The sequence below is a fragment of the Thamnophis elegans genome, chromosome Z (genome assembly GCF_009769535.1).
Source record: "Thamnophis elegans isolate rThaEle1 chromosome Z, rThaEle1.pri, whole genome shotgun sequence".
Lineage (NCBI taxonomy): Eukaryota > Metazoa > Chordata > Lepidosauria > Squamata > Colubridae > Thamnophis > Thamnophis elegans.
Window position 1 is genome coordinate 36,658,067 of NC_045558.1, and position 19,501 is coordinate 36,677,567.

Genomic DNA, 19,501 nt, shown 5'->3' on the forward strand with positions numbered 1-19,501 from the left:
GGGTATACTTCCTGATTTGTTATTTTAGTATTGATTGTCTGGTATTGTGGTTAAGATATCAGGCTGGAAGATTGTGAGTTCTAGTCCAACTTTAATCATGGCCAACTGGCTGGATAACTTTTGGTCAGACAGTATCTCAGCCCATCTCACCTCGCAGGGTTGTGGTTGTGCGAAAAATAAGAGGAGGAAGGAGTAGGTAAGTTTGCCACATTGAATTATTTATAAAAAAACAATCAAAGCATAATAATAAATAAATATTAAAATATGCTGTTTTAATTAATAAAATTACCGAATTATCCAGGTAGCCATTTCCATCTGTGTCATACAAGCGAAACATAACTAAAGAGAAATAATAAATTAAAATTATTGTGTGGTAAAGAATTAAAATCATATTTATAACATAAGTAATATAACAACTACTAAATAAGAAATCAATTCTAAGATAAATAATGCTGACAGAAAAAGTAACACATATTATCATTCTATTCATCACCACTTTATAGTAATGTAGATTCAGTCTTAAGATTCAATCTTTTATTTTAACTAAGACAGGATTGTTGGAAAAATACATGTACATACAACTTCTTTTTAGTTTTCAGGAACATACTGAAATTATTTAATTAGTAATTAAATAGCAAATTCTAAGTAGGTAAAATATCCAGTATTCCAAAGGAAGAGAATGGATTATTATAATGAGCTAACAAATTTTTCCTCATAGAATACACCACATTGTCATAAAAGTATAGGTTTCTAATATCTAAATAGGATGATCACAAAAAGAAACAAAGTATGTATTCTTTTTCTCACATATTACTTGCATATAATGTTATCCAATTGACATAATTTATTTTTTAAAATATAGATGATAAAAATCTGATTTGCATAAACCAGACTTAATATTTATATGTTACATATTTGTATTAAAGATACTAGATTACTATTCTCAGAAAATATACTGTTTGAAATCTGATCTCTCAACTTGCAATGGAACTGAATATCCAGCAGATAGAGCCTACTGTCTATATCTTAGCATACATAGTTATAAATGTTATATGTTGCTGCTTTAATGTACAAAGATGTGTTAGAAAAATTATGGTTTCAGAACTTAGTGAATGGGTCATATTTTGTTGCTGTTATTCCATTGTTCTGATTCTTTGTGAGCCAATGAACTATATTTGTCATGGTGGTCTGTCAATAACTCAATAATGTATCATGACTTCTTTTTTATTTCTTTGTATTTTTCTAAATTTTGGAGCCTTCACTAAATATTTTTGTTTCTATGTTAGGTGTCCAAAATAATTAAGTTTTAGCTTCATTATTAATGTTAAGCTGTATAGGTATAATTCAAGTATTGAGCAATTTGTTCTTGCTGTATAAGGCAAGAACAACAATCTTCTTGAACATCATAGTTCAAAGACATCAGTCTTTCTTTATGCAGTCTTTCTTATAGGCCAGTACTCATAACCATATATTATGACTGGAAAAACTATCGCCTTGACAAAAGCTAGCTTTTTTGGTGATGTAATTTATCTACACTTCAATGTAGAATCTAAATAAAACTAGAAGTATTATGCATTGCAACTTCAGAATGCAATAAATGGATGAATTTTTGTAGCATTATATATTTAAACTTAATGGATTTAATGGGAAAGAGAAATGTGGACATTCATAACTTATTATAAATGAGACCACTGTGCTGCTTAATATTTTATGGATAAATATGATGGATTACAGGCCTGATTTTCTTGGTTTTCGTGTTTGTGATTTTATTATAGTTGTGGAGTAGCCAGATTAATGTTTAACAAGATGGGGAGCTATATAATACTTTTAATAATAAATAAATCAACAAATAGTGCTTTGATTAAGTTCAAATACTAAACACATTTCATGAATTTATGCTTGCTGTCATAATAAAAATATTGGCATGTATAATTCACTTTTTATCTTTTAAATAATATATGAAATTCTGCAATACCAGTAACATAATATTTTTACAAGGTTTTTAGTGCTTTTATTTGGATTGTTTCCATTTTACTATGTGAAAATGAAGCTGCAACAGCATGCAGGAAAACGAGTAGCAGAAAAGTTAGAGGAAACCCCATGTTCTGCCACTCCTTCTACCAACACAGCATTAGATAATTAATAACCCAGGTGTCATAATTGTACCTGTGCATGATCAGACATTGATAACTGTGCACAGCTACATTTTGAAAATAACTGACATATTATTATTCAAAATTAAACTTTTTGGTGAAAAAAGGAAAATATATGTTTCAGAACATTTCTATACATTAAAATAAAAACAAAATATTAATTACAATGGCCATTTTTCCTATGTTTATTAAATCAAAGCCATTTCAAAATATTGGAGAAAACTGTTAGTTCCTCATACGTCACTGACAAATCTAAGAAAAGTATTTTGTATTATGAAACATTCTTGATGACCAAGAGAGGCATGCAAGGTTTTTTTGACCATCAAAGCTGAATAGAAGTTGAATACAATAAATTTATTCCTTGAAAAAATGCTAAACACTAAGGATACAACATAATAATCTACAACAGTGATGGCTAACCTTTTTGCCATTGTGTGCCAAAAGCAGAGGGAGTACAGGGGGAAAGGTTTGTTCACACGTGTGCCCACATAATTCTATGCAACCTACCACTGCGCATGCAACCTCCCCCCGTGCTCCCTCCGCTTTTGGCACACAGTGGCATGGTGGACCTATTTTCCACCTTCCCAGGGCTCCAGACTCTTTCGAGGAGCCTGGGCAGGGCAAAAACGGCCTTGCCCGCCACCCCGGAGGCCCTCTAGAGGCCAGAAATGGCCCATTTGCAGACTTCCGGACAGATTGGAAGGTCTGTTTTTCGCTCTTACCAGGCTTTCTAGGAGCCTTTCTCGGACCTTGGGGAGGACAAAAATGGCCTTCCCACCCCTGAAGGCCCTCCAAAGGCCAAAAAGGGCCTGTTTGCCAACTTCTGGTCAGACCAGAAGGTCCATTTTTCAACTCTCCCCAGGCTCCAGAACCTTTCTAGGAGCCTGAAGAGGGAGAAAATGGCCTTCCTCACCCCCCCTCAGAGGCCCACTGGAGGCCAAAAACAGATTGTTTCCCAACTTCTGGTGGGGCCAGAAGGCCCAAAAATCAGCTTGCCAGCACGTGCACCGATATGGCTCACACGTGCCATAGGTTCACCATCATGGATCTAAAAGACAGATCCAATGAACTCAGTGGAATTGACTTCTAAACATATAGATAGTATTAATTAATTAATTAACTAATTAACTAACTAACTAACTAACTAACTAACTTCTCTAGCCTGGTTACTAAACCACTGATACTGGGTGGCTTACAATTCTAAAGTGACCTGGGTACCTGAGAGACCGCCTCCTGCCGATTACCTCTCTCAGACCAATTAGATCGCACCCGTTGGGTCTCCTCCGGATTCCATCTACCAGCCAATGTCGGCTGGCGACTCCCCAGGGGAGGGCCTTCTCTGTTGCAGCTCCAGCCCTCTGGAACAAGCTCCCTGTTGAGATCCGGACCCTTACTACCCTCCCGGCCTTCCGCAAAGCCACCAAGTCCTGGCTGTTCCAGCAGGCTGGGGGGAGCTGAGAAGCATCTACCTCCACAGAAATTGTGAATGTTGGTTTTGTTTTTAATATGTTGTCTTTGTCTCGTTCCCCCCTTTCCCTTGTCTTTTGTGAGCCGCCCGGAGTCCTCCGGGAGTGGGCGGCATACAAGACAAATAAATAATTAATAAATAAATAAATAAATAAATAAATAAATAAATAAATAATAAAGTTATATTTTCTCAAATGTCTAAAACTTATTTTAATTTTCAAAGTTATGACAATTAAATACATACATGAACAAACTGAAAGTGACTGGAAACAAACAATATGGGATTGTTTCACATGAAATACATACATTCTAGTTTGTCTTCAGGTCTCCCTCTTTCAAGAAGGGAAAGATAGCAAACAATATCTTTCAACTGGATTACTTCTGGTATATGAATTGTGGAAAGATGTTGAGGATGTGTAGTTATGCTTTTAGCAATTCGCAAGCCTGAAATAATATTCATACTGTTTATTTATATAACAAGAAACAAAATATTTCAAACATCTTACCTGCCCATATTTCTGTTACCATATATAACACTTTTTTCTCTGTGTAGCAATTGAAAAATGGACATCATTTTGCACAAAAGATAATTCAAGGTGATAAAGTAGGCTATTTATTTTTAAATCAAATTTATTGACCCATTTTACAAGAAGTGACTCACAAAACATTCAGATAAAACCATAATTATTTTTAAAAACCTATATAACTTATAAAAGTACAAATTAATAAATATCATAAAAAAACAAAAATACAAACCATAGAAAAAAGGGAATAAGAATATCAAGGGTTAGGGTTGATTAAATAACAGAACTTGAGAGCCTTTTGAAATATTGAAATGGATGAAGCTAATCTAATTTAAAAGCTGCCCACAAAGCATGATTTGAGTGAATACATAAATTTCCTTAAATAAATAAATAATTCTCAAGAGAAGGATGTTCCTTAAGGTGGGCATCATGGAAGAGAAATATGTCTCCTGGATCCATCAACTATAGGTCCTTAGCATATGGTACCTAAAGAATGCCTTCTCTGCCAGATTTAATGAGGTTTGGCTAATATAATCAGAAGATGTGATTCCTCAGGTAACCTGATCTCATGCCATGAAGAACTTAAAAAGTTAAAACCTTGAACTTGACTAGGGAGCAATTGCAGTTCACAGAGCAGAGGTTTAACATGCCCTGTTCTAGGAGTGCAAATAACTGCCTGTGCCACTGTAGTCCACACCAACTGCAACTTCAGGATCTTGGATCTTCAAGGGCAGCCCCATTACAGTACATGGCAGAAGTCCAGTCTGGAAGTGACTTGGACATGAGTGATTGTAAGAAGGGCCTATTGATCCAGGAACCAATACAACTAGCATTTCTAATCCATGTTCGGTTGAGTTTACCCTTTATTGAGTACCAGTGATACTCTGGACGTATTTTCTCTCATTTCATCTGCCTCAGCGTCTCTGTAAATCACTGAGAGAAAAGAAATCCTAGCGGAACAATTGGGCCTAAGGCATCAGCCACTATTTTGTTTGAATACATACATACATACATACATACATACATACATACATACATACATACATACATTTCATTACTAGGGAGGTAAGTACTATTATATTAAATTATCTAAAATTATAAGCACATTTATAACAGAAATTGAAATTATTTCATTTTTATCATAAATTTTACAGCAACGTTTTCTGCTTATATTCAAATGCTACTTTTAACATCCACAGTAATCACAGTTTATTAAAGGATGTCTAAGATCAACTTAAATCTTACAAATAAAAGTATAATGTGTCTATTCTCATTTGAAAAACTACTTTGAAAGAAGAGATCTGGAAGAATTAATAGAGTTGAGACTTTTAATTTTTCTGTTTGCCAACTTTTTCTCTACTCAAATATCCCTGTGATATTTGTCTCTAGACTTCATAATTTATACCAAATTTCCTTCCCTTTTCTAAAAGTGCTATTTTAATCCCATTCCCACTACAAAAAATTAAATCATTACAAAAGAATGAAAAGACATTAAGGATCATTAAAGGCTTTCTATTAAGTCTCAGAACAAGTGGTAGTCCATTCAAGGCAATCAAACTCACCTCCTGGAAGAAATGGTGATTTAGTCTTTACCAATGGTCTGATGTGAGGAACTTTGTTCCCAAAAGATACAAAGAGATGTTCACAAAATTCATCTGGTAAGTCAGCCTCAAGAAAGGTCTTCATAAATAACTTGAAACCTTCTAAATCAATTGTCTGCAAACAAAAATAGATAATTATGCCTGGGGACTCAGGTTAAACATATTGTAAACAGAAACTCTCAATGTATATTTTAGATAATTCAGGATTTCAAATCCTACCCATCCCCCTTCAAATATATATAATAGTTGCCATAGTTGTTTCTGAAAGTAAGGACAAAACATCTTGCCTCGGCCACCATTAAACACTTTCAAGGAGACATTGAATTCACTCACTTCTTTGTTTACTAATTAATAAGTTGCTCATTACTGATTTAGTAGAAATTAAGAATAATTTTTATTATATTGGAACAAACTGGTACCCTGGATGAAAGAAACCAAGTAAGTCAAAGGATTAAAAAGAAAACCTTTAATTTTAGGAAAACAGAAGAAGGGAGAGTAGAATGTAGATTTTGGAAGGGGCTTCAATAAATATATTACTGTGAATGTTTAAATTTTCATAAAAGAATATATGAAGACTTTAGAATTAACTAGATAAAATATTCCCATGGGAGTTTCATGGATTGAAAAAGAATGATATGAGATAACTTTGAACCTTGACTAGAGGGAACCAGAGAAAAATAAGTATAATTAAGGAGAAGTGAGTATTAATAAAATGGAGCAATAATATTTGACCATGGAAGAAATTAATTCATTCATCATGGGAATAAACTACTTAGAAATTACTTACAAGATCATCTGATATTATAACAGAGGATATAGAATAGCACAAGATTTTACACGATAAAACTGAGCCTGAGATTTGAATGTGGACTTGTAAAAAAATGCCAGATTATAAAAATGACATGGAAAATGATACAGTGAAACCAGAAATGAATTTTAAAATTCAGGGAAAATTATGACACAATGGATTTATAAATTAAATCAATTGATATCTTAATAGTTAAAATCAACATTCAAATAATAATTAGAATAATAGTTTGGAAAGCTTTCTTATTTTGGATAAAAAAGGATTCTAAAATGAGACAAAATCAAAATGATAAGAAATCATCTTATGAGCATGATTAAAGATCAATCTGTTTAAAAGTGAATAGAAGAACCATAAAGTGAATTTATTTGAGTAGGGTTAAAATATATATGATGTAGTTTGTGGTAACTAGCCATTTATCTTTATACGTATAAATTTTAATAAAACTGATATTTTAAAAAAAACAATAATATGGAGACAAGCAAAGTTAAAGCATATATGAGCTAAAACAAACATAAAAATTCTTACTTATAAAACGCACCTGAGTATAACATATTTTGATATCGCATGTAGCTGTATTTTAATTTGGTTTTCCTAAATATCTTGACAGCCAGTTTGATCTAGTAGTTAAAGTACCTGGCTAGTAAGCAGAAAACTATGAATTCAAATTCTGCCTTAGCTATGAAAGCTAATTGGCTGGTTTTGGGCCAGTCAGTTATTTGTAAAAAATAATAAAGGCAAAATACAAATAAATAAATCTTTCTGCCCAAGAGATATATAAGTTTTCATTTTACTTCTATTTCTTTTAGATGACAAGTTCTTAAGTTATTGGAGATCCGTGCATAATTTATACATTAAAATTACAACTTTTTTTCACAAATGTGTAGTTTAGTTTAGCCCAAAGAACCCTTGACGACAAAATGAATTAATCATCTTCCTTCTTATTCTAACTCTTAAAATAAAGCAAAAAGGGAAGGTCCTTGGAAAAGCAGTTTACTTTTTATTTTGTAATCTGGGATTAAGTCACTGTAAAATGTAAAACCAGTTTCATCTGGTGGTTAAGGCACCAGGCGAGACATTTGAAGATTGTCTTAGCCATTTAAAACCAGCTGAGTGACTTTGGGACAATTACTGTCTCTCATTCCAACTCATGTGACGGGATTATTCTTGTGGGGAAATTAGGAGAAAAAAATACATTATTCATTGAGTTGTTTATATAAATATTTATATAAATAATAAAGAATGGGCTATAAATTAAATAAATTGTGAATACCCCCAAAAAACTGTAAGATGTATTATCCTTTCTTTCTGTCGGTTTCCCCCATTCTGGTTGGTTTGCTTTTTAAGATTTATATATGTTTCTCTCAGACTGAATTTGCTTCACTTTCTTCCCCATATAGTTTCAGAATTTGACTTATTTCTTACATTACATGTCATTATTGCTTCTTTAGGCTGCTGATCATCTCCACTATACACCATTTATTTTCTTTTTGCTTTCTATTTAATACTTTTTATGCCGCTCCAATTATTAATGTTGATTGAATGTAAGATTAGGTCTTCTTCATTTTTCAGAGATGTTTTCAGCCATATACCTAAACATGGCAGGGATTTCTCGATTTATCAACATACAGAGGTACAGAGAATATTTATCAATCCCACAGGCACAACGAAATCACAGTACAAAGAATGTTGTTTCCAGGCCATTTCTGAATATGAATCACATGCTTCCTTCATACTATATATTTTGTAATAAAAAACTGCAGTAAGTATCAAATTTATTTTTCTTCATCTTTACTGTCAACTTTCATTATACCTACAGATGTCATGCAACAAGAAGAAAGAGGAAATATTGTATTGTTACCATGTTTCCCTGAAAATACGACATGTCCTGATTTGTGGGGTGGGTGTAAATATAGGCTGTCCCCCCAAAAATAAGCCATAGGTAAAGGGTGGCATGGCCAGCACATGAGGAAGACCTTCCCTTCCCCGGTCACCTCAGCGTTTATCAGTTTTTTAATCAGATCAGCTGAGCTGCTCTGACTGCCATTCACAAAACAGCTGATTTGTGGGTGCTGCTCAGGCCATGGCCTTTTTGCCATCAATTGCAGCAATAAAAGCAGCAGGAGGCCAAATGATACACATATGCCTTCTGAAGGGTACTGTAGCAGCAGCTATCCACAATTTTTTTTATCGTTATAATTCGCCCCTACGCATGTGGCCCAGTGAGTGTCATGGATCAGGACAAAATAAGGGTAAAAACTTGGGGATAGCTGCTGCTATAATACCTTTGGAAGGCAGGCTCAAGTCTCCTATTACAGAAGTGGCTGCGCCTGAGGACCATTTTTGGGGAGAGAAGGCAAAGGGGAAGTATCAGATTCAACTTGCCCCTTGCCCTCAGCCCCTTTGGCTGAGCTCAAGCAGAGAAGTGACCCACAGGGTTTCAGGAGCAAAGTTGCGGCTGAGAGGTGCCAGGGTGGCAAGAAAGTCCAGTGTCACCCTATTGGTCTTCTTTCCTTGGAAATGAAATCTTGGGAGGAGAAAACAGCATTTCCAGGTAGAGTGGGTATGTCAGTATTTGTATAAAAAACATAAAATGAGGGAGCCAGCAGCTGCAGATTAAGGAGCTTTGTGAAATGTCATGCCTACACGCTAAGATTGCGAAGGAGGGGGAAAAGATACTTCCCTCTCTTGGCAGTGTTTTGTTTGAAAATATTTGAGAATCAGACCAGAGAGAAGGACGAAGGAACCCTGTGAGGAGACGCTGCCGATGCTGCCGCCTACAGAGACAAAGTGAACTTCATTGAAGATGCTCCCTCTCTGGCCAGCCCACAAGACTATCTGAAGGGGGGCATGATTTCCTGCACATCGGCATCTCACAGGGCTTCTTCTGACATCCCAGTTGAATGGATTTCCATGCCTTCCTTTACAGGATATTGCTTCACACCTGGGACATCGGGAGAAACCCTGTGAGGAGACATTGCTGCCAATGTGCAGGAAATCTCTCTCCCCACCTGCAGATCATCTTTTCAAAGAGTAGTTTCACCAGGATGAGGAGGTGGTAAGGTGCAAACACTGGAGGCAATGTTTGCATCGGGTTGCAGGTGGATGATCTGGGGAGCGAGAGATTTAGGAAGCCTGGGCTGGCACGAGGCAGTTTCCACAGTGAAGCATCTGATTCATCCCCATGGGTGAGCATTTCACCCTTCGCCGCCTGTCTATCCTGGTTTGGAAGCTGCAGAGGAAGGCTGCCATGCCCGGCAAGGGGGGAGAAGAGACAGCAAGAGGAGCCATGTCCTACTCCATGCCTCTAACTTCTCCCCCACCCCACCTGCTACCCCTCTCACTAAAGAGATGGTAGGGAAGGGAAGCAGCAAGATTCTTTTAGCATTGGGGTGGGGTGGGAGGTGTTGGGCCACGAGACGTTTGTCCTATCTGAGTCTTGCATTTCTGTTGCGTTCCTCGATGTTTTGTCCAGGAAAATTGAAGTCACAAGGTTTTTTTTTTACAAGGTGCTTCCCTGGACAAAACAGCTTCCAAGCTGGGGCAGAGAGGTGGGGATGAATCAGACGTTTCACTGGAGAACTGCCCCACACCAGCCCAGGCTTTCTAAATCTCTCACTCCCCAGACTGTCCCCCTCATGAAGAAAGCCCAACCTGATGCAGGGCAGTGGCAGGACAAGTCAGGGCATCACCGGCCAGCTGCTTGGCCAACCACTTGGTCAGCAAAAAGAACAGGGAGGGGAGGTGACTGGGGCAGCAGGACATACAGTCCCACACTTGCTACCTCCTGCATCCCCAAAATAATAAGACCCCTCCCCGATAATAAGGCCAAGGCCATATTTATGGAGTCAAAAGAAAATAAGACCTGTCTTATTTTTGGGGAAATACGGCATTAACCAATAAATATCTAAATATAAAAAAGAACATATAAATCTACATAAATTAATAGCATTGATCAACTATATCAGCTAACACATACACTGGATATGCTTACTTGGTTAAGAATATCTTGCTTCTGTAGTGCAGGAAAAGAAAGGAAATATTTTTGATTAAATTATACAATGAGAAAATTTCTTCAGACTTATTCTTAAAAACAGCTGTTTTTGCTGAAATTTTGATTTCATTACTAACCAGATTAGAAAGAAATCATGTATAAATAAAATTACAAAAGAATGGTTTTAGCAAATAGTTGTAGTAACCAACAATATCAATTTAGATACTCAATTTAGATACCATATAAATCTTTATTTGACTCAGATTTGATTAGTCTTAGATAAAATTCTATTAAGCAGTTAAATTTTCTTCCATAGAATGGCAGTGCATCAAAGATATTTTATTTTGTTTATTATTTTTATTTTATTTTAAACATTTATATAGCCACCCATCTTCCAACTAACTCTGGGTGGCTTCCAATCAAAAGTTTTAACAACATATAAAATTATAACATTACAAAATCAAGCAGATTGAAGAATTAAAAACAACAAAAGCCTGGCACCAAGTCAATTGTCCAGCGTATAATTATCCAATCTTATTCCAACACTTTGGAGGAGGGGGAGGGGGAGAAAAAGCCAGGTCTTCTAAGCTTAATGGAAGGCTAAGAGAGAGGATAGAAGCCTGCTAAACTTTAGGGAGCAGACTGTTTCATAGTGCAGGGACTTTTATTTAATTAAAATAAAAGGCACACTTCCTAGTTTCTATTAGATGATAAAGCTTAGAAAAAGTAACAAGGAGTATGTTCATCCTATCTGGTCTGGTATGATGGGTAGCGAAAGTCATCTCCCATATATGTCAATAATATTCTCAATATTTTAACAATAACATTTAATTGCAGCATAAAACCAAGAATTAATAAACTTATCAAGTAGGGCATTTTATCTACAGATTGCCACTTACGTATTGCCACTCTAAGAATTGGGCTATTAATATAACATGAGCAGTCAGCTGAAATAAAATGTTGTGTTGATAATTTCTATTTGCTTAAAGTGAAATCATTTGAATAAAAATGAACACTCTAGTAACTTCTGGAGCATTGCACAGATGTTTGATTTTAATATATGAGTGTTAAAACAATCTGGAATGAACTATTAATATGTGCTAGTTATATACTGTATATAATGATTGTAGAGAGCACAAAAATAATGGAGTGAATTTCTAGCAACAAGAATAATGCAACAAATTAGATAAAAAAAGAAAAATTACCCCTTCAGGATTATATTTTGCTAGCACACCATTGCCATGGAATTCTTCTAAAACATCCTTAATTTTCTTTGTTGAATCTGTAAAAATAGTGTTGGAAGTCTTTACTTTTTGAAACAAGCTTGTTTCCTAAAGAAATAGCATTTATTTTTTTAGCTTCATGACTAATAATTTAATATAATATTTTCACCAGAACATTCATTCCAATTGTAATTACGCCTTTCAGAACATAAACCTCATTAATTTTATTCACTATGCTGTTAGAATATTGAAAATTTTAATTGTAATTGCAATTTGATTAATTAATAAATGTTAACAACATGTAAAACACTCTGTTCCAAAACTCTGTTAATTTTTTTATTTTTTCTCAACTAGTTAGATTTTGAAAGAGCATGAAATTAAATCTTAGAATTTTTTAATATCTAAAATGTTGTTGAATTCTACATAAGCAATTAAGATGAATATTCTTATAATGAAATTATGTATCTGGGATTTACAAAAAGAAACCCATATTTTAAATGTACACACAAACAAAGCATTCTGATCCACCTGTATGACTGAATCTGGATGGAAATTGTGAAAGTACTTTTTAAAAACACACTTGCCTTGGCAATGGGGCATTCCACCTTTTCTAATAAACTCTTCCTATACAATCATAATGCTAATTTAAAGTGTATTATTTTAATTAAAGTAGAAGTAGAGTATGAATATATTCATATTACTTTTATCAGGGAAACATTCACAAACATAAAACATGACTTTTGAGTAAGAAATTGTTTTTATTTCATTAAAGTGAATTTGGAGCAACTCTACAAAATGATTAGTAAATATTACAAAATACCAGGACCAGTTCTTCAAAATTCTTGCCAGCATCCCTGATAAAATCTGCCAATTCTAAGTAAAACAGCATATACGAAAGCACACATAAACCTCCATGGAAATATGTTCGGATTAATGTACCCAAGATTTTCCACCATGCAATATAATATTTCTGGTACCAGGGACCAGAATAATATTTCAACATTTCTGGTACCAGGGACCGGTTTCATGGAAGACAATCTTTCCATCAACCATGGAAGACAATTTTTCCATCAACATGTGCAGGGTCTAGGTTCCCTCACAACCTAGGCACTGCACATGTGCAGATGAAGCTTCGCTAACTTGGCCACCACTTGCATTGCCTGGTTCCTAACAGGATATGGACCAGTACCCAGCCTGGAGGGTTGGGAATCAGGGTTTGGAGATCCCTGCAGTATAACAACAGGATGAGAAAGCAATTGCATGTGTCAGTCATAGAGTATTATGCCAATAACAAAAATATTGTACCCTGTTTCACCGAAAATAAGACCTCCCCGTATAATAAGCCCAATTGGACTTTTGAGCGCATGTGCTAAAATAAGCCCTCCCCTGAAAATAAGCCCTTTCAAAAAAAATATTACAGCATAGCAGCAGCCATGAGGTAACTATGCTCACTGCCCCCAGCACCTCAAAAATAATAAAACCTCCCCAAAAATAATGCCAAGTGCTTATTTCAAGGGTCAAAAGAAAATAAGACTCTGCTTATTTTGGGGAAAACATGGTATTTGTCTATAAAACATCATACTGGCAGAAAAGTATACCATTTTTATAACAATAGTTATAACTTTCAATTGTTCAAATTTGCATATTGTAATTTTAGACATATGGGTGAAGATTATATATACTGTAAGGTTTGAGAAGCTGCAAATTATTAAATTAGAAAAAAAACAAATTTATGTATCATACAATGACATTTTTTATTGTTATAGTATTATTATTTATCTTTATCATCTTCTTTACTTCCCCTGCATTTGAAACAAATTCCTTGTGTATTTAACTACACTGGGCCAGACAAAGTATTCACTTCAATTCAATATTTGTTAAATGCATAACTATGTCATGATGATTTTGACATCAGTATAATTATACCATTATCAATATTATGCAGACCACTGCACATGTTCTACTACATCAAGGTTTATTAAGAGGGTATTTTGCAGAAATAGGGCTATCTAACAATCAAAGAAGGTCCCCCAGGTTTTCAGCTTTATCTATGGTTGAAGAAAAAATTCTTGGAGAAGGGTTACTTACTTTTAAGTAGAGTAGATAACAATAATGGTGTAAAATATATAATTTAGTGCACAATCCAGTTTCCACACTTTAGAAGAACACATACCATGAAAAATATTCAATCTTTGTAAAATACCTTAATTTTAAAATCTCTGTTCTGCATGCTCTTTTCAAAACAGAAAAGTCAAGGCATTTAAAAATGAAATAATTATCAATAATATAATTATTTACTAATTTGATTATGCATTATAGATAATTACTTCATCTTTTAAAATGCCTTGATTTTTCTGTTTTGAAAAGACAATATACCACATATATTTAAATTAAATATAACTGGATTTTTTTCTATTACTTTTTGTAAGTTTATAAGTTATAGTTTGATAAGTTTATAATTCATTATGACATTATGGAAATATAAAAGTACTTACATTCTGCATATTTTTGAAGCTGAGAAAACTCCGAAGGACTCAGATTAGCCCACTTCTCCTGGTTCATCATGATATTAAAATGCCGTTTTACATTCCAACAGTTGTGGTGTTGCAATTTCAATTGGTGGCTATGAAGATACTTTAACTTTTCAATCTAGTTTCTATATAAATTATATAATTAAGAAGAAAACTCTTATAAGTTTTTTAGAACTATTAGATTGGTATTAAAAAAAAACAATATGAGCAAGTCAATAATATCAGCATGCCAATGTATTAATTATATTAGTGACTAGGTTCATCTATCAGTTTGGATTTTCTGAACTACATGTGAAACATTATTTCATGCATATAGCACATATATTTCTATCAATATGTATCTATACTTATATAAAGAGATGCTTATTTTTATTTACTATATTTTCATTTTGCTAGATTTCATAGGATCCATTGATATTGCATAGTACAGTATCAAAAATAAGAACACATTACAATAAATCAATAAATACAATAAACTAAGTACTACATCATATAGCAATAATAAAATTAGAGCCAGGAGTGAAATGCTACCGGTTCACCGAAATGTAAAAAAAAAATGCTACCGGTGTGGACAAACCGGTATTTCCAATGATAAGCTGTGAAGCGCAATTTATATTGCTAGAATCGTCGGATTTCCTGCTTTCTAGCTAATCTAAATTGCATGGCATAGTGGATTCCCCTTCCCCCTCACTGTTCTATTTACCTTTGCAAACTTGGAAGGCTTCAAATAGAGCATTGGTACTTACCTGATACACCTCTTCTAATAAGGTGGAGATAGCATCCATGTATGGGTTAACACTGTCGGTTCTCTGATTGGACTGAGTCTCATTAATAATTAATTAATATCCCTATATAACCTGCCCTATGGGTATCTGTACCCAGCTTTTGGCGAAGAATAAGACACACACAGATTCAAAGTGTTATCCAAACCATAGAAATAACTTTTAATGATCCAAAAACCAATAAGTACCTCCCGTTAAAGCTGAGGAGTTGTCAAACAAAGAACCATCATTTATGAGATTCAAAGGAGGACCAGTCGCTTATTAGGGTGGGGCTGGATGCTATCCCCATCTTATTAGAAGAGACATATCAGGTAAGTACCAATGCTTTCTCAATAAGGTGGGGATAGCATCCATGTATGGGACATACTCAAGCTGGATTGTGCATATCAGAGGGCCCCTGACTGGTCCACATTACTTGTCTGAAAGCACTGATTGTAAGACCCTATGGCCAAAGGCTGCGTCTGAGGATGCAAATTTGTCCAATTTGTAATTGCAAATGAAGGGCAAAGGTGAGGACCATGTGGCGGCCCTACAAATTTCCTCTATGGGCGCCTGCATAGCCCATGTGGCCGAAGTCGCCGCGCTCCTTGTAGAGTGAGCCATGACTCCGTGGAACCAGCTACTGAGAAAACTGATATGCCCTTGCAATGCAGGCTCTGATCCATCTACCTATTGTGGGAGTAGATGCCTTATGCCCCAATGATGGTTCTTGGAATGCAATAAAGAGTGATTTTGAATGCCGGAAATCCAACATCCTGGATATATAAACCCTCAGAGCCCACCTCACATCAAGCTTATGCCATTGGCATTCCAATGGCCATGCAGGATCCGGACAAAAATTTGGCAGGATCATCTCCTGCGCCCTGTGAAACCAGGTCCCAACCTTAGGTGTAAATGATGGCTCCAACCTAAGCACCACCCTGTCCTTGTGGAAAGTGCATAATCCTTCCCTGACAGGGCCCTCAACTCCGAAATTCTCCTGGCGGAGATGATGGCCACCAAGAAGGCCACCTTCATCGTGAGGAGCTGCATCGAGATGGTGCGAATGGGCTCAAAAGGAGGTTTGGTAATGGCTAAGGAGACTTTGACAAGTCCCACATGGGATACCTATGAACCAGTGGGAGTTTGAGGTTTGCTGCCCCCTTCAGAAACCTTTGTACTGTGGGATGATGAGAGAGGAGATGACCCTCCCCCACCAGGTCAGAACCAAGGCGAGGGCGGCTACCCGTCGTTTATTTGGGGATAACTCTTTTCCAACCCATCCTGGAGGAAATCCAAGGTTTGGGGAACAGAAGTCTGGGTAGGAGGGATGTCTTTGGAGTAACACCATGTGCAGAAAATTCCCCAGGTCGCATTATAAATATGTACTGTGGAAGGCCTTCTAGAGGCCTAAATGGTATCCACGGCCCTGGTGAACAACTTGTCCTGCATTACGGCCCTCTGCTCAACCACCAGGCGGTTAGCTGCAGCCACTGCAGATCCGGGTGTTCTAGCAACCCCTGCCATAGGGAAATCCTGTATGGGGGTATCTTCCACGGACTCTGCACAGACAAGGCTTTGAGATCTGCAAACCATGGGCACTATGGCCAGCATGGCACGATGAGAATGATCTCCGCCCTGGTATAGATTATTCGGCAAATTACTCTGGCCAGCAATGGAGTCAGAGGGAAGGCGTAGAGGAGATCCCAAGGCCAGGGGTGGCACAGTGCATTCAATCCCTCTGCCCCCAGTGTGAGGAACCTGGAGACGTATCTTGGGAGTTGTGCATTGGCAGGGGCAGCAAACAGATCCATAACTAGAAACCCGACTTCCTGAAAAAGACAAGGGTGTAATTGCCACTCCACCTGATCTACTGTGGCTCTACTGAGCCAATTGGCTTGGATATTCTCTACCCCCAAGATGTGTTCAGCCGAGATGGACATCATGTGAGCCTCAGCCCATTCTCCCAGCTCCATTGCCTCCTGCATGAGCTGTCTGGACCCCCTGCCTGTTCATGTGTACCTTGGCCATCATGTTGTCAGTAAGTACCAATACATGTTGGTCCCTAACATGCTGCTCAAAGTGACTAAGTGCAAGCCTAATGGTCCTGAGCCCCAGAAAGTTAATACTGAGCGTGGCTTCCCCCTGATCCCTTATGCCTGCCCAGGTGCGTGCCCCAACCCATGAGGCTAGCGTCCATGGTAATGGTGACTCTATGTTCGATCCTGAAGTAGCACTCTTGATCCAAGGCAGGGAACCTCCACGAGCGGAGAGAGGCTTGCACCTCCCATGATAAGCACACCCATGCTGAAGACGTGCTGGTCCTCTGTTTCTGGAAGGGAAGGGACCATTGGAGCTCTCTGGAATGTAATCAGGGCACAATGGTAATGGAAGATATCATCTTTCTGAGGAGCTTAGATAACGTGGCCAATGAAACCTTGCTTTCACCCAACACTTGCTTTCACAGTCCCTTAAGACTCGACTTACGTTCCTCAGAGAAGAATACCTGTTCCACCTCAGTGTAGGATCCTGGTGGTGGGTGTGAGGTGACTCTTCGGGACATTTATGGAGAAACCATGTGACTGCAGAGTCTGGATGGTGAGTGTCATGTCCCTATTGGCCCACTCCATCGATGTAGATTGTACTTAGATATCATCCAGGTAGCAATGTGCTCTGACAGGTATGCTTCTTAGTTGTGCAGCGATGGCTGCCAGGATCTTAGTTAATGCACAAGGAGCTGAAGAAAGGCCAAAGGGCAAAGCCCTATATTGGTAATGAAAATTAGCAGAACAAAAACACAAGTACTTATGGTGGTCCTGGAGGATAGGTACGTGCAAGTATGCCTCAGTCAAATCCACCAAGGTAAGAAAATCCCCCCTTCTCAGACACTCCAAAATGGTCTGCTGTTTTGACCCCCCTCTTTGCTCGTTCAGCAACTACAGCCACACACAGCTTGCAAAGGAATGTCTTTACTCAAACTAAATACCAAACAGAATTACGTGAATCCAGACACTTAGCTAAAGGCTTCACTCAATGGTTACAGATGAACGGAGAATGATGTTGACTTCTGCAACTAAGGCGTGGCAGCATCAGTCTTTTATCCATAGGAGGAGATCCTTAACGAGCCCCAGCTCCTTGTTATCGTCTCCTGTGAGTATCCTGAAACCACTCACAGTAGATTTCTGTGTCAGTCTGATAGCAGCTCCAAAGGCTCCTACCAAGCCATAACACTATCCCCCATCGCAGGGCACTTCCCCCGGGTCTGACAGTCCGGATGCGGTCAGAATGGATTGTCCATAAGATGGCCCGCACTCATCTCCTGTGTTTCCTCCTTCGTAATTCCCAAATACCTGCAGGAACATTCCCCTTGATCCAATGCTCCCCAGGTATCTGGTGACCACCACGTCTCCTCCCGCCCTGCGTGGCATCAACACCCCATCCAGGGTCCTCCACTCTCTCCAAGGCTGACCCACCAGCCCCCATGCTGTTGGAGTCTGGCTGCAGCTCTAACAGCTCCGGCCGAGTCTAACACCCTGTCCAGGGTCGTCCACCTCCTCCAAGGCCAACTTATAATACCCTTCGCTGTCGGAGTCTGGGGGCAGCTCCACCGACTCCTGCCGGGCCACCAAACCATCTCCCACCGCAGGGCCCTTGCCCCGGTTCTGATGCTTGGGATGCAGCCCGGAAGGTTCGTGACGGCCTCCACAGAACACAGTTCCAGACACTGGTACCCCGCCGGGATACTAGAAACGAAGTCCTGTGCTGCAGGGACCGGGGTCAGCAAGGGCTGGAATCTTGGCGAAGCTCTCCTCGCAGACCTGGCCCATTGGCACTGGACACACAACTCCATGCACTTCCACACCTCATTTCTTAAATGGGGCCACCAAAACTGACGGGATGCCAGGCGCAATGTCCCGAAAAAACCCCAATGTCTCGCTGCAGAAGCGCCATGAACCTGAGAGAGCACCCGTCTACGGATGTGCCCTGCGGGAACATAGAACCAGCCCTGATATTTCAAAAGATCCCCTTCCAAAGTCCACAGGGAAGCTGGCCCTACTTCCGCCTTTCGTCACTCCACCATTCGTCACCCCGCTGCACATCCCGTATCAGAAACTGTATGCTCACGGGATGATAAACTGCAGCGCAGAATGCGACAGATAGAACAGTCCAAGGTGGAAGCGAGTCCGCAGGGTCAGAGTTCTCCGATTTCCTAGGCAAGGCATCCGCCCTGGGATTCCACACCCCACGAATGCACGCTACATTGTGCGAACAAGGTATCAAAGCTGCACAAACGTGCCAGTTGTCTGACACAATAGTTTGTTGCTGAGGGATGGCTGCAGTCCATGCAACCCTTCTATTCTTCTTGGGGCAACTCCCCGCCAGGTGTCCAAGATCCCCACAGTAGAAACACAATCCGTCAGCACGTCATCTGTCCATCTGTG

The 19,501-nt window shown here is 38.2% G+C and overlaps 1 protein-coding gene across 1 annotated transcript in view; it reads right to left on the reverse strand.

Annotated features, from left to right (window-relative positions):
- DGKB (diacylglycerol kinase beta) overlaps positions 1-14,332 on the reverse strand; it is a 281,445-nt gene extending 267,113 nt beyond the window's left edge. The window contains 6 exon segments of the mRNA XM_032237244.1: positions 290-339; positions 3,927-4,064; positions 5,707-5,860; positions 10,545-10,565; positions 11,750-11,826; positions 14,263-14,332. Coding sequence (XP_032093135.1) covers positions 290-339; positions 3,927-4,064; positions 5,707-5,860; positions 10,545-10,565; positions 11,750-11,826; positions 14,263-14,332 — 510 coding nt within the window.
- Positions 14,333-19,501: the final 5,169 nt, after the last annotated feature.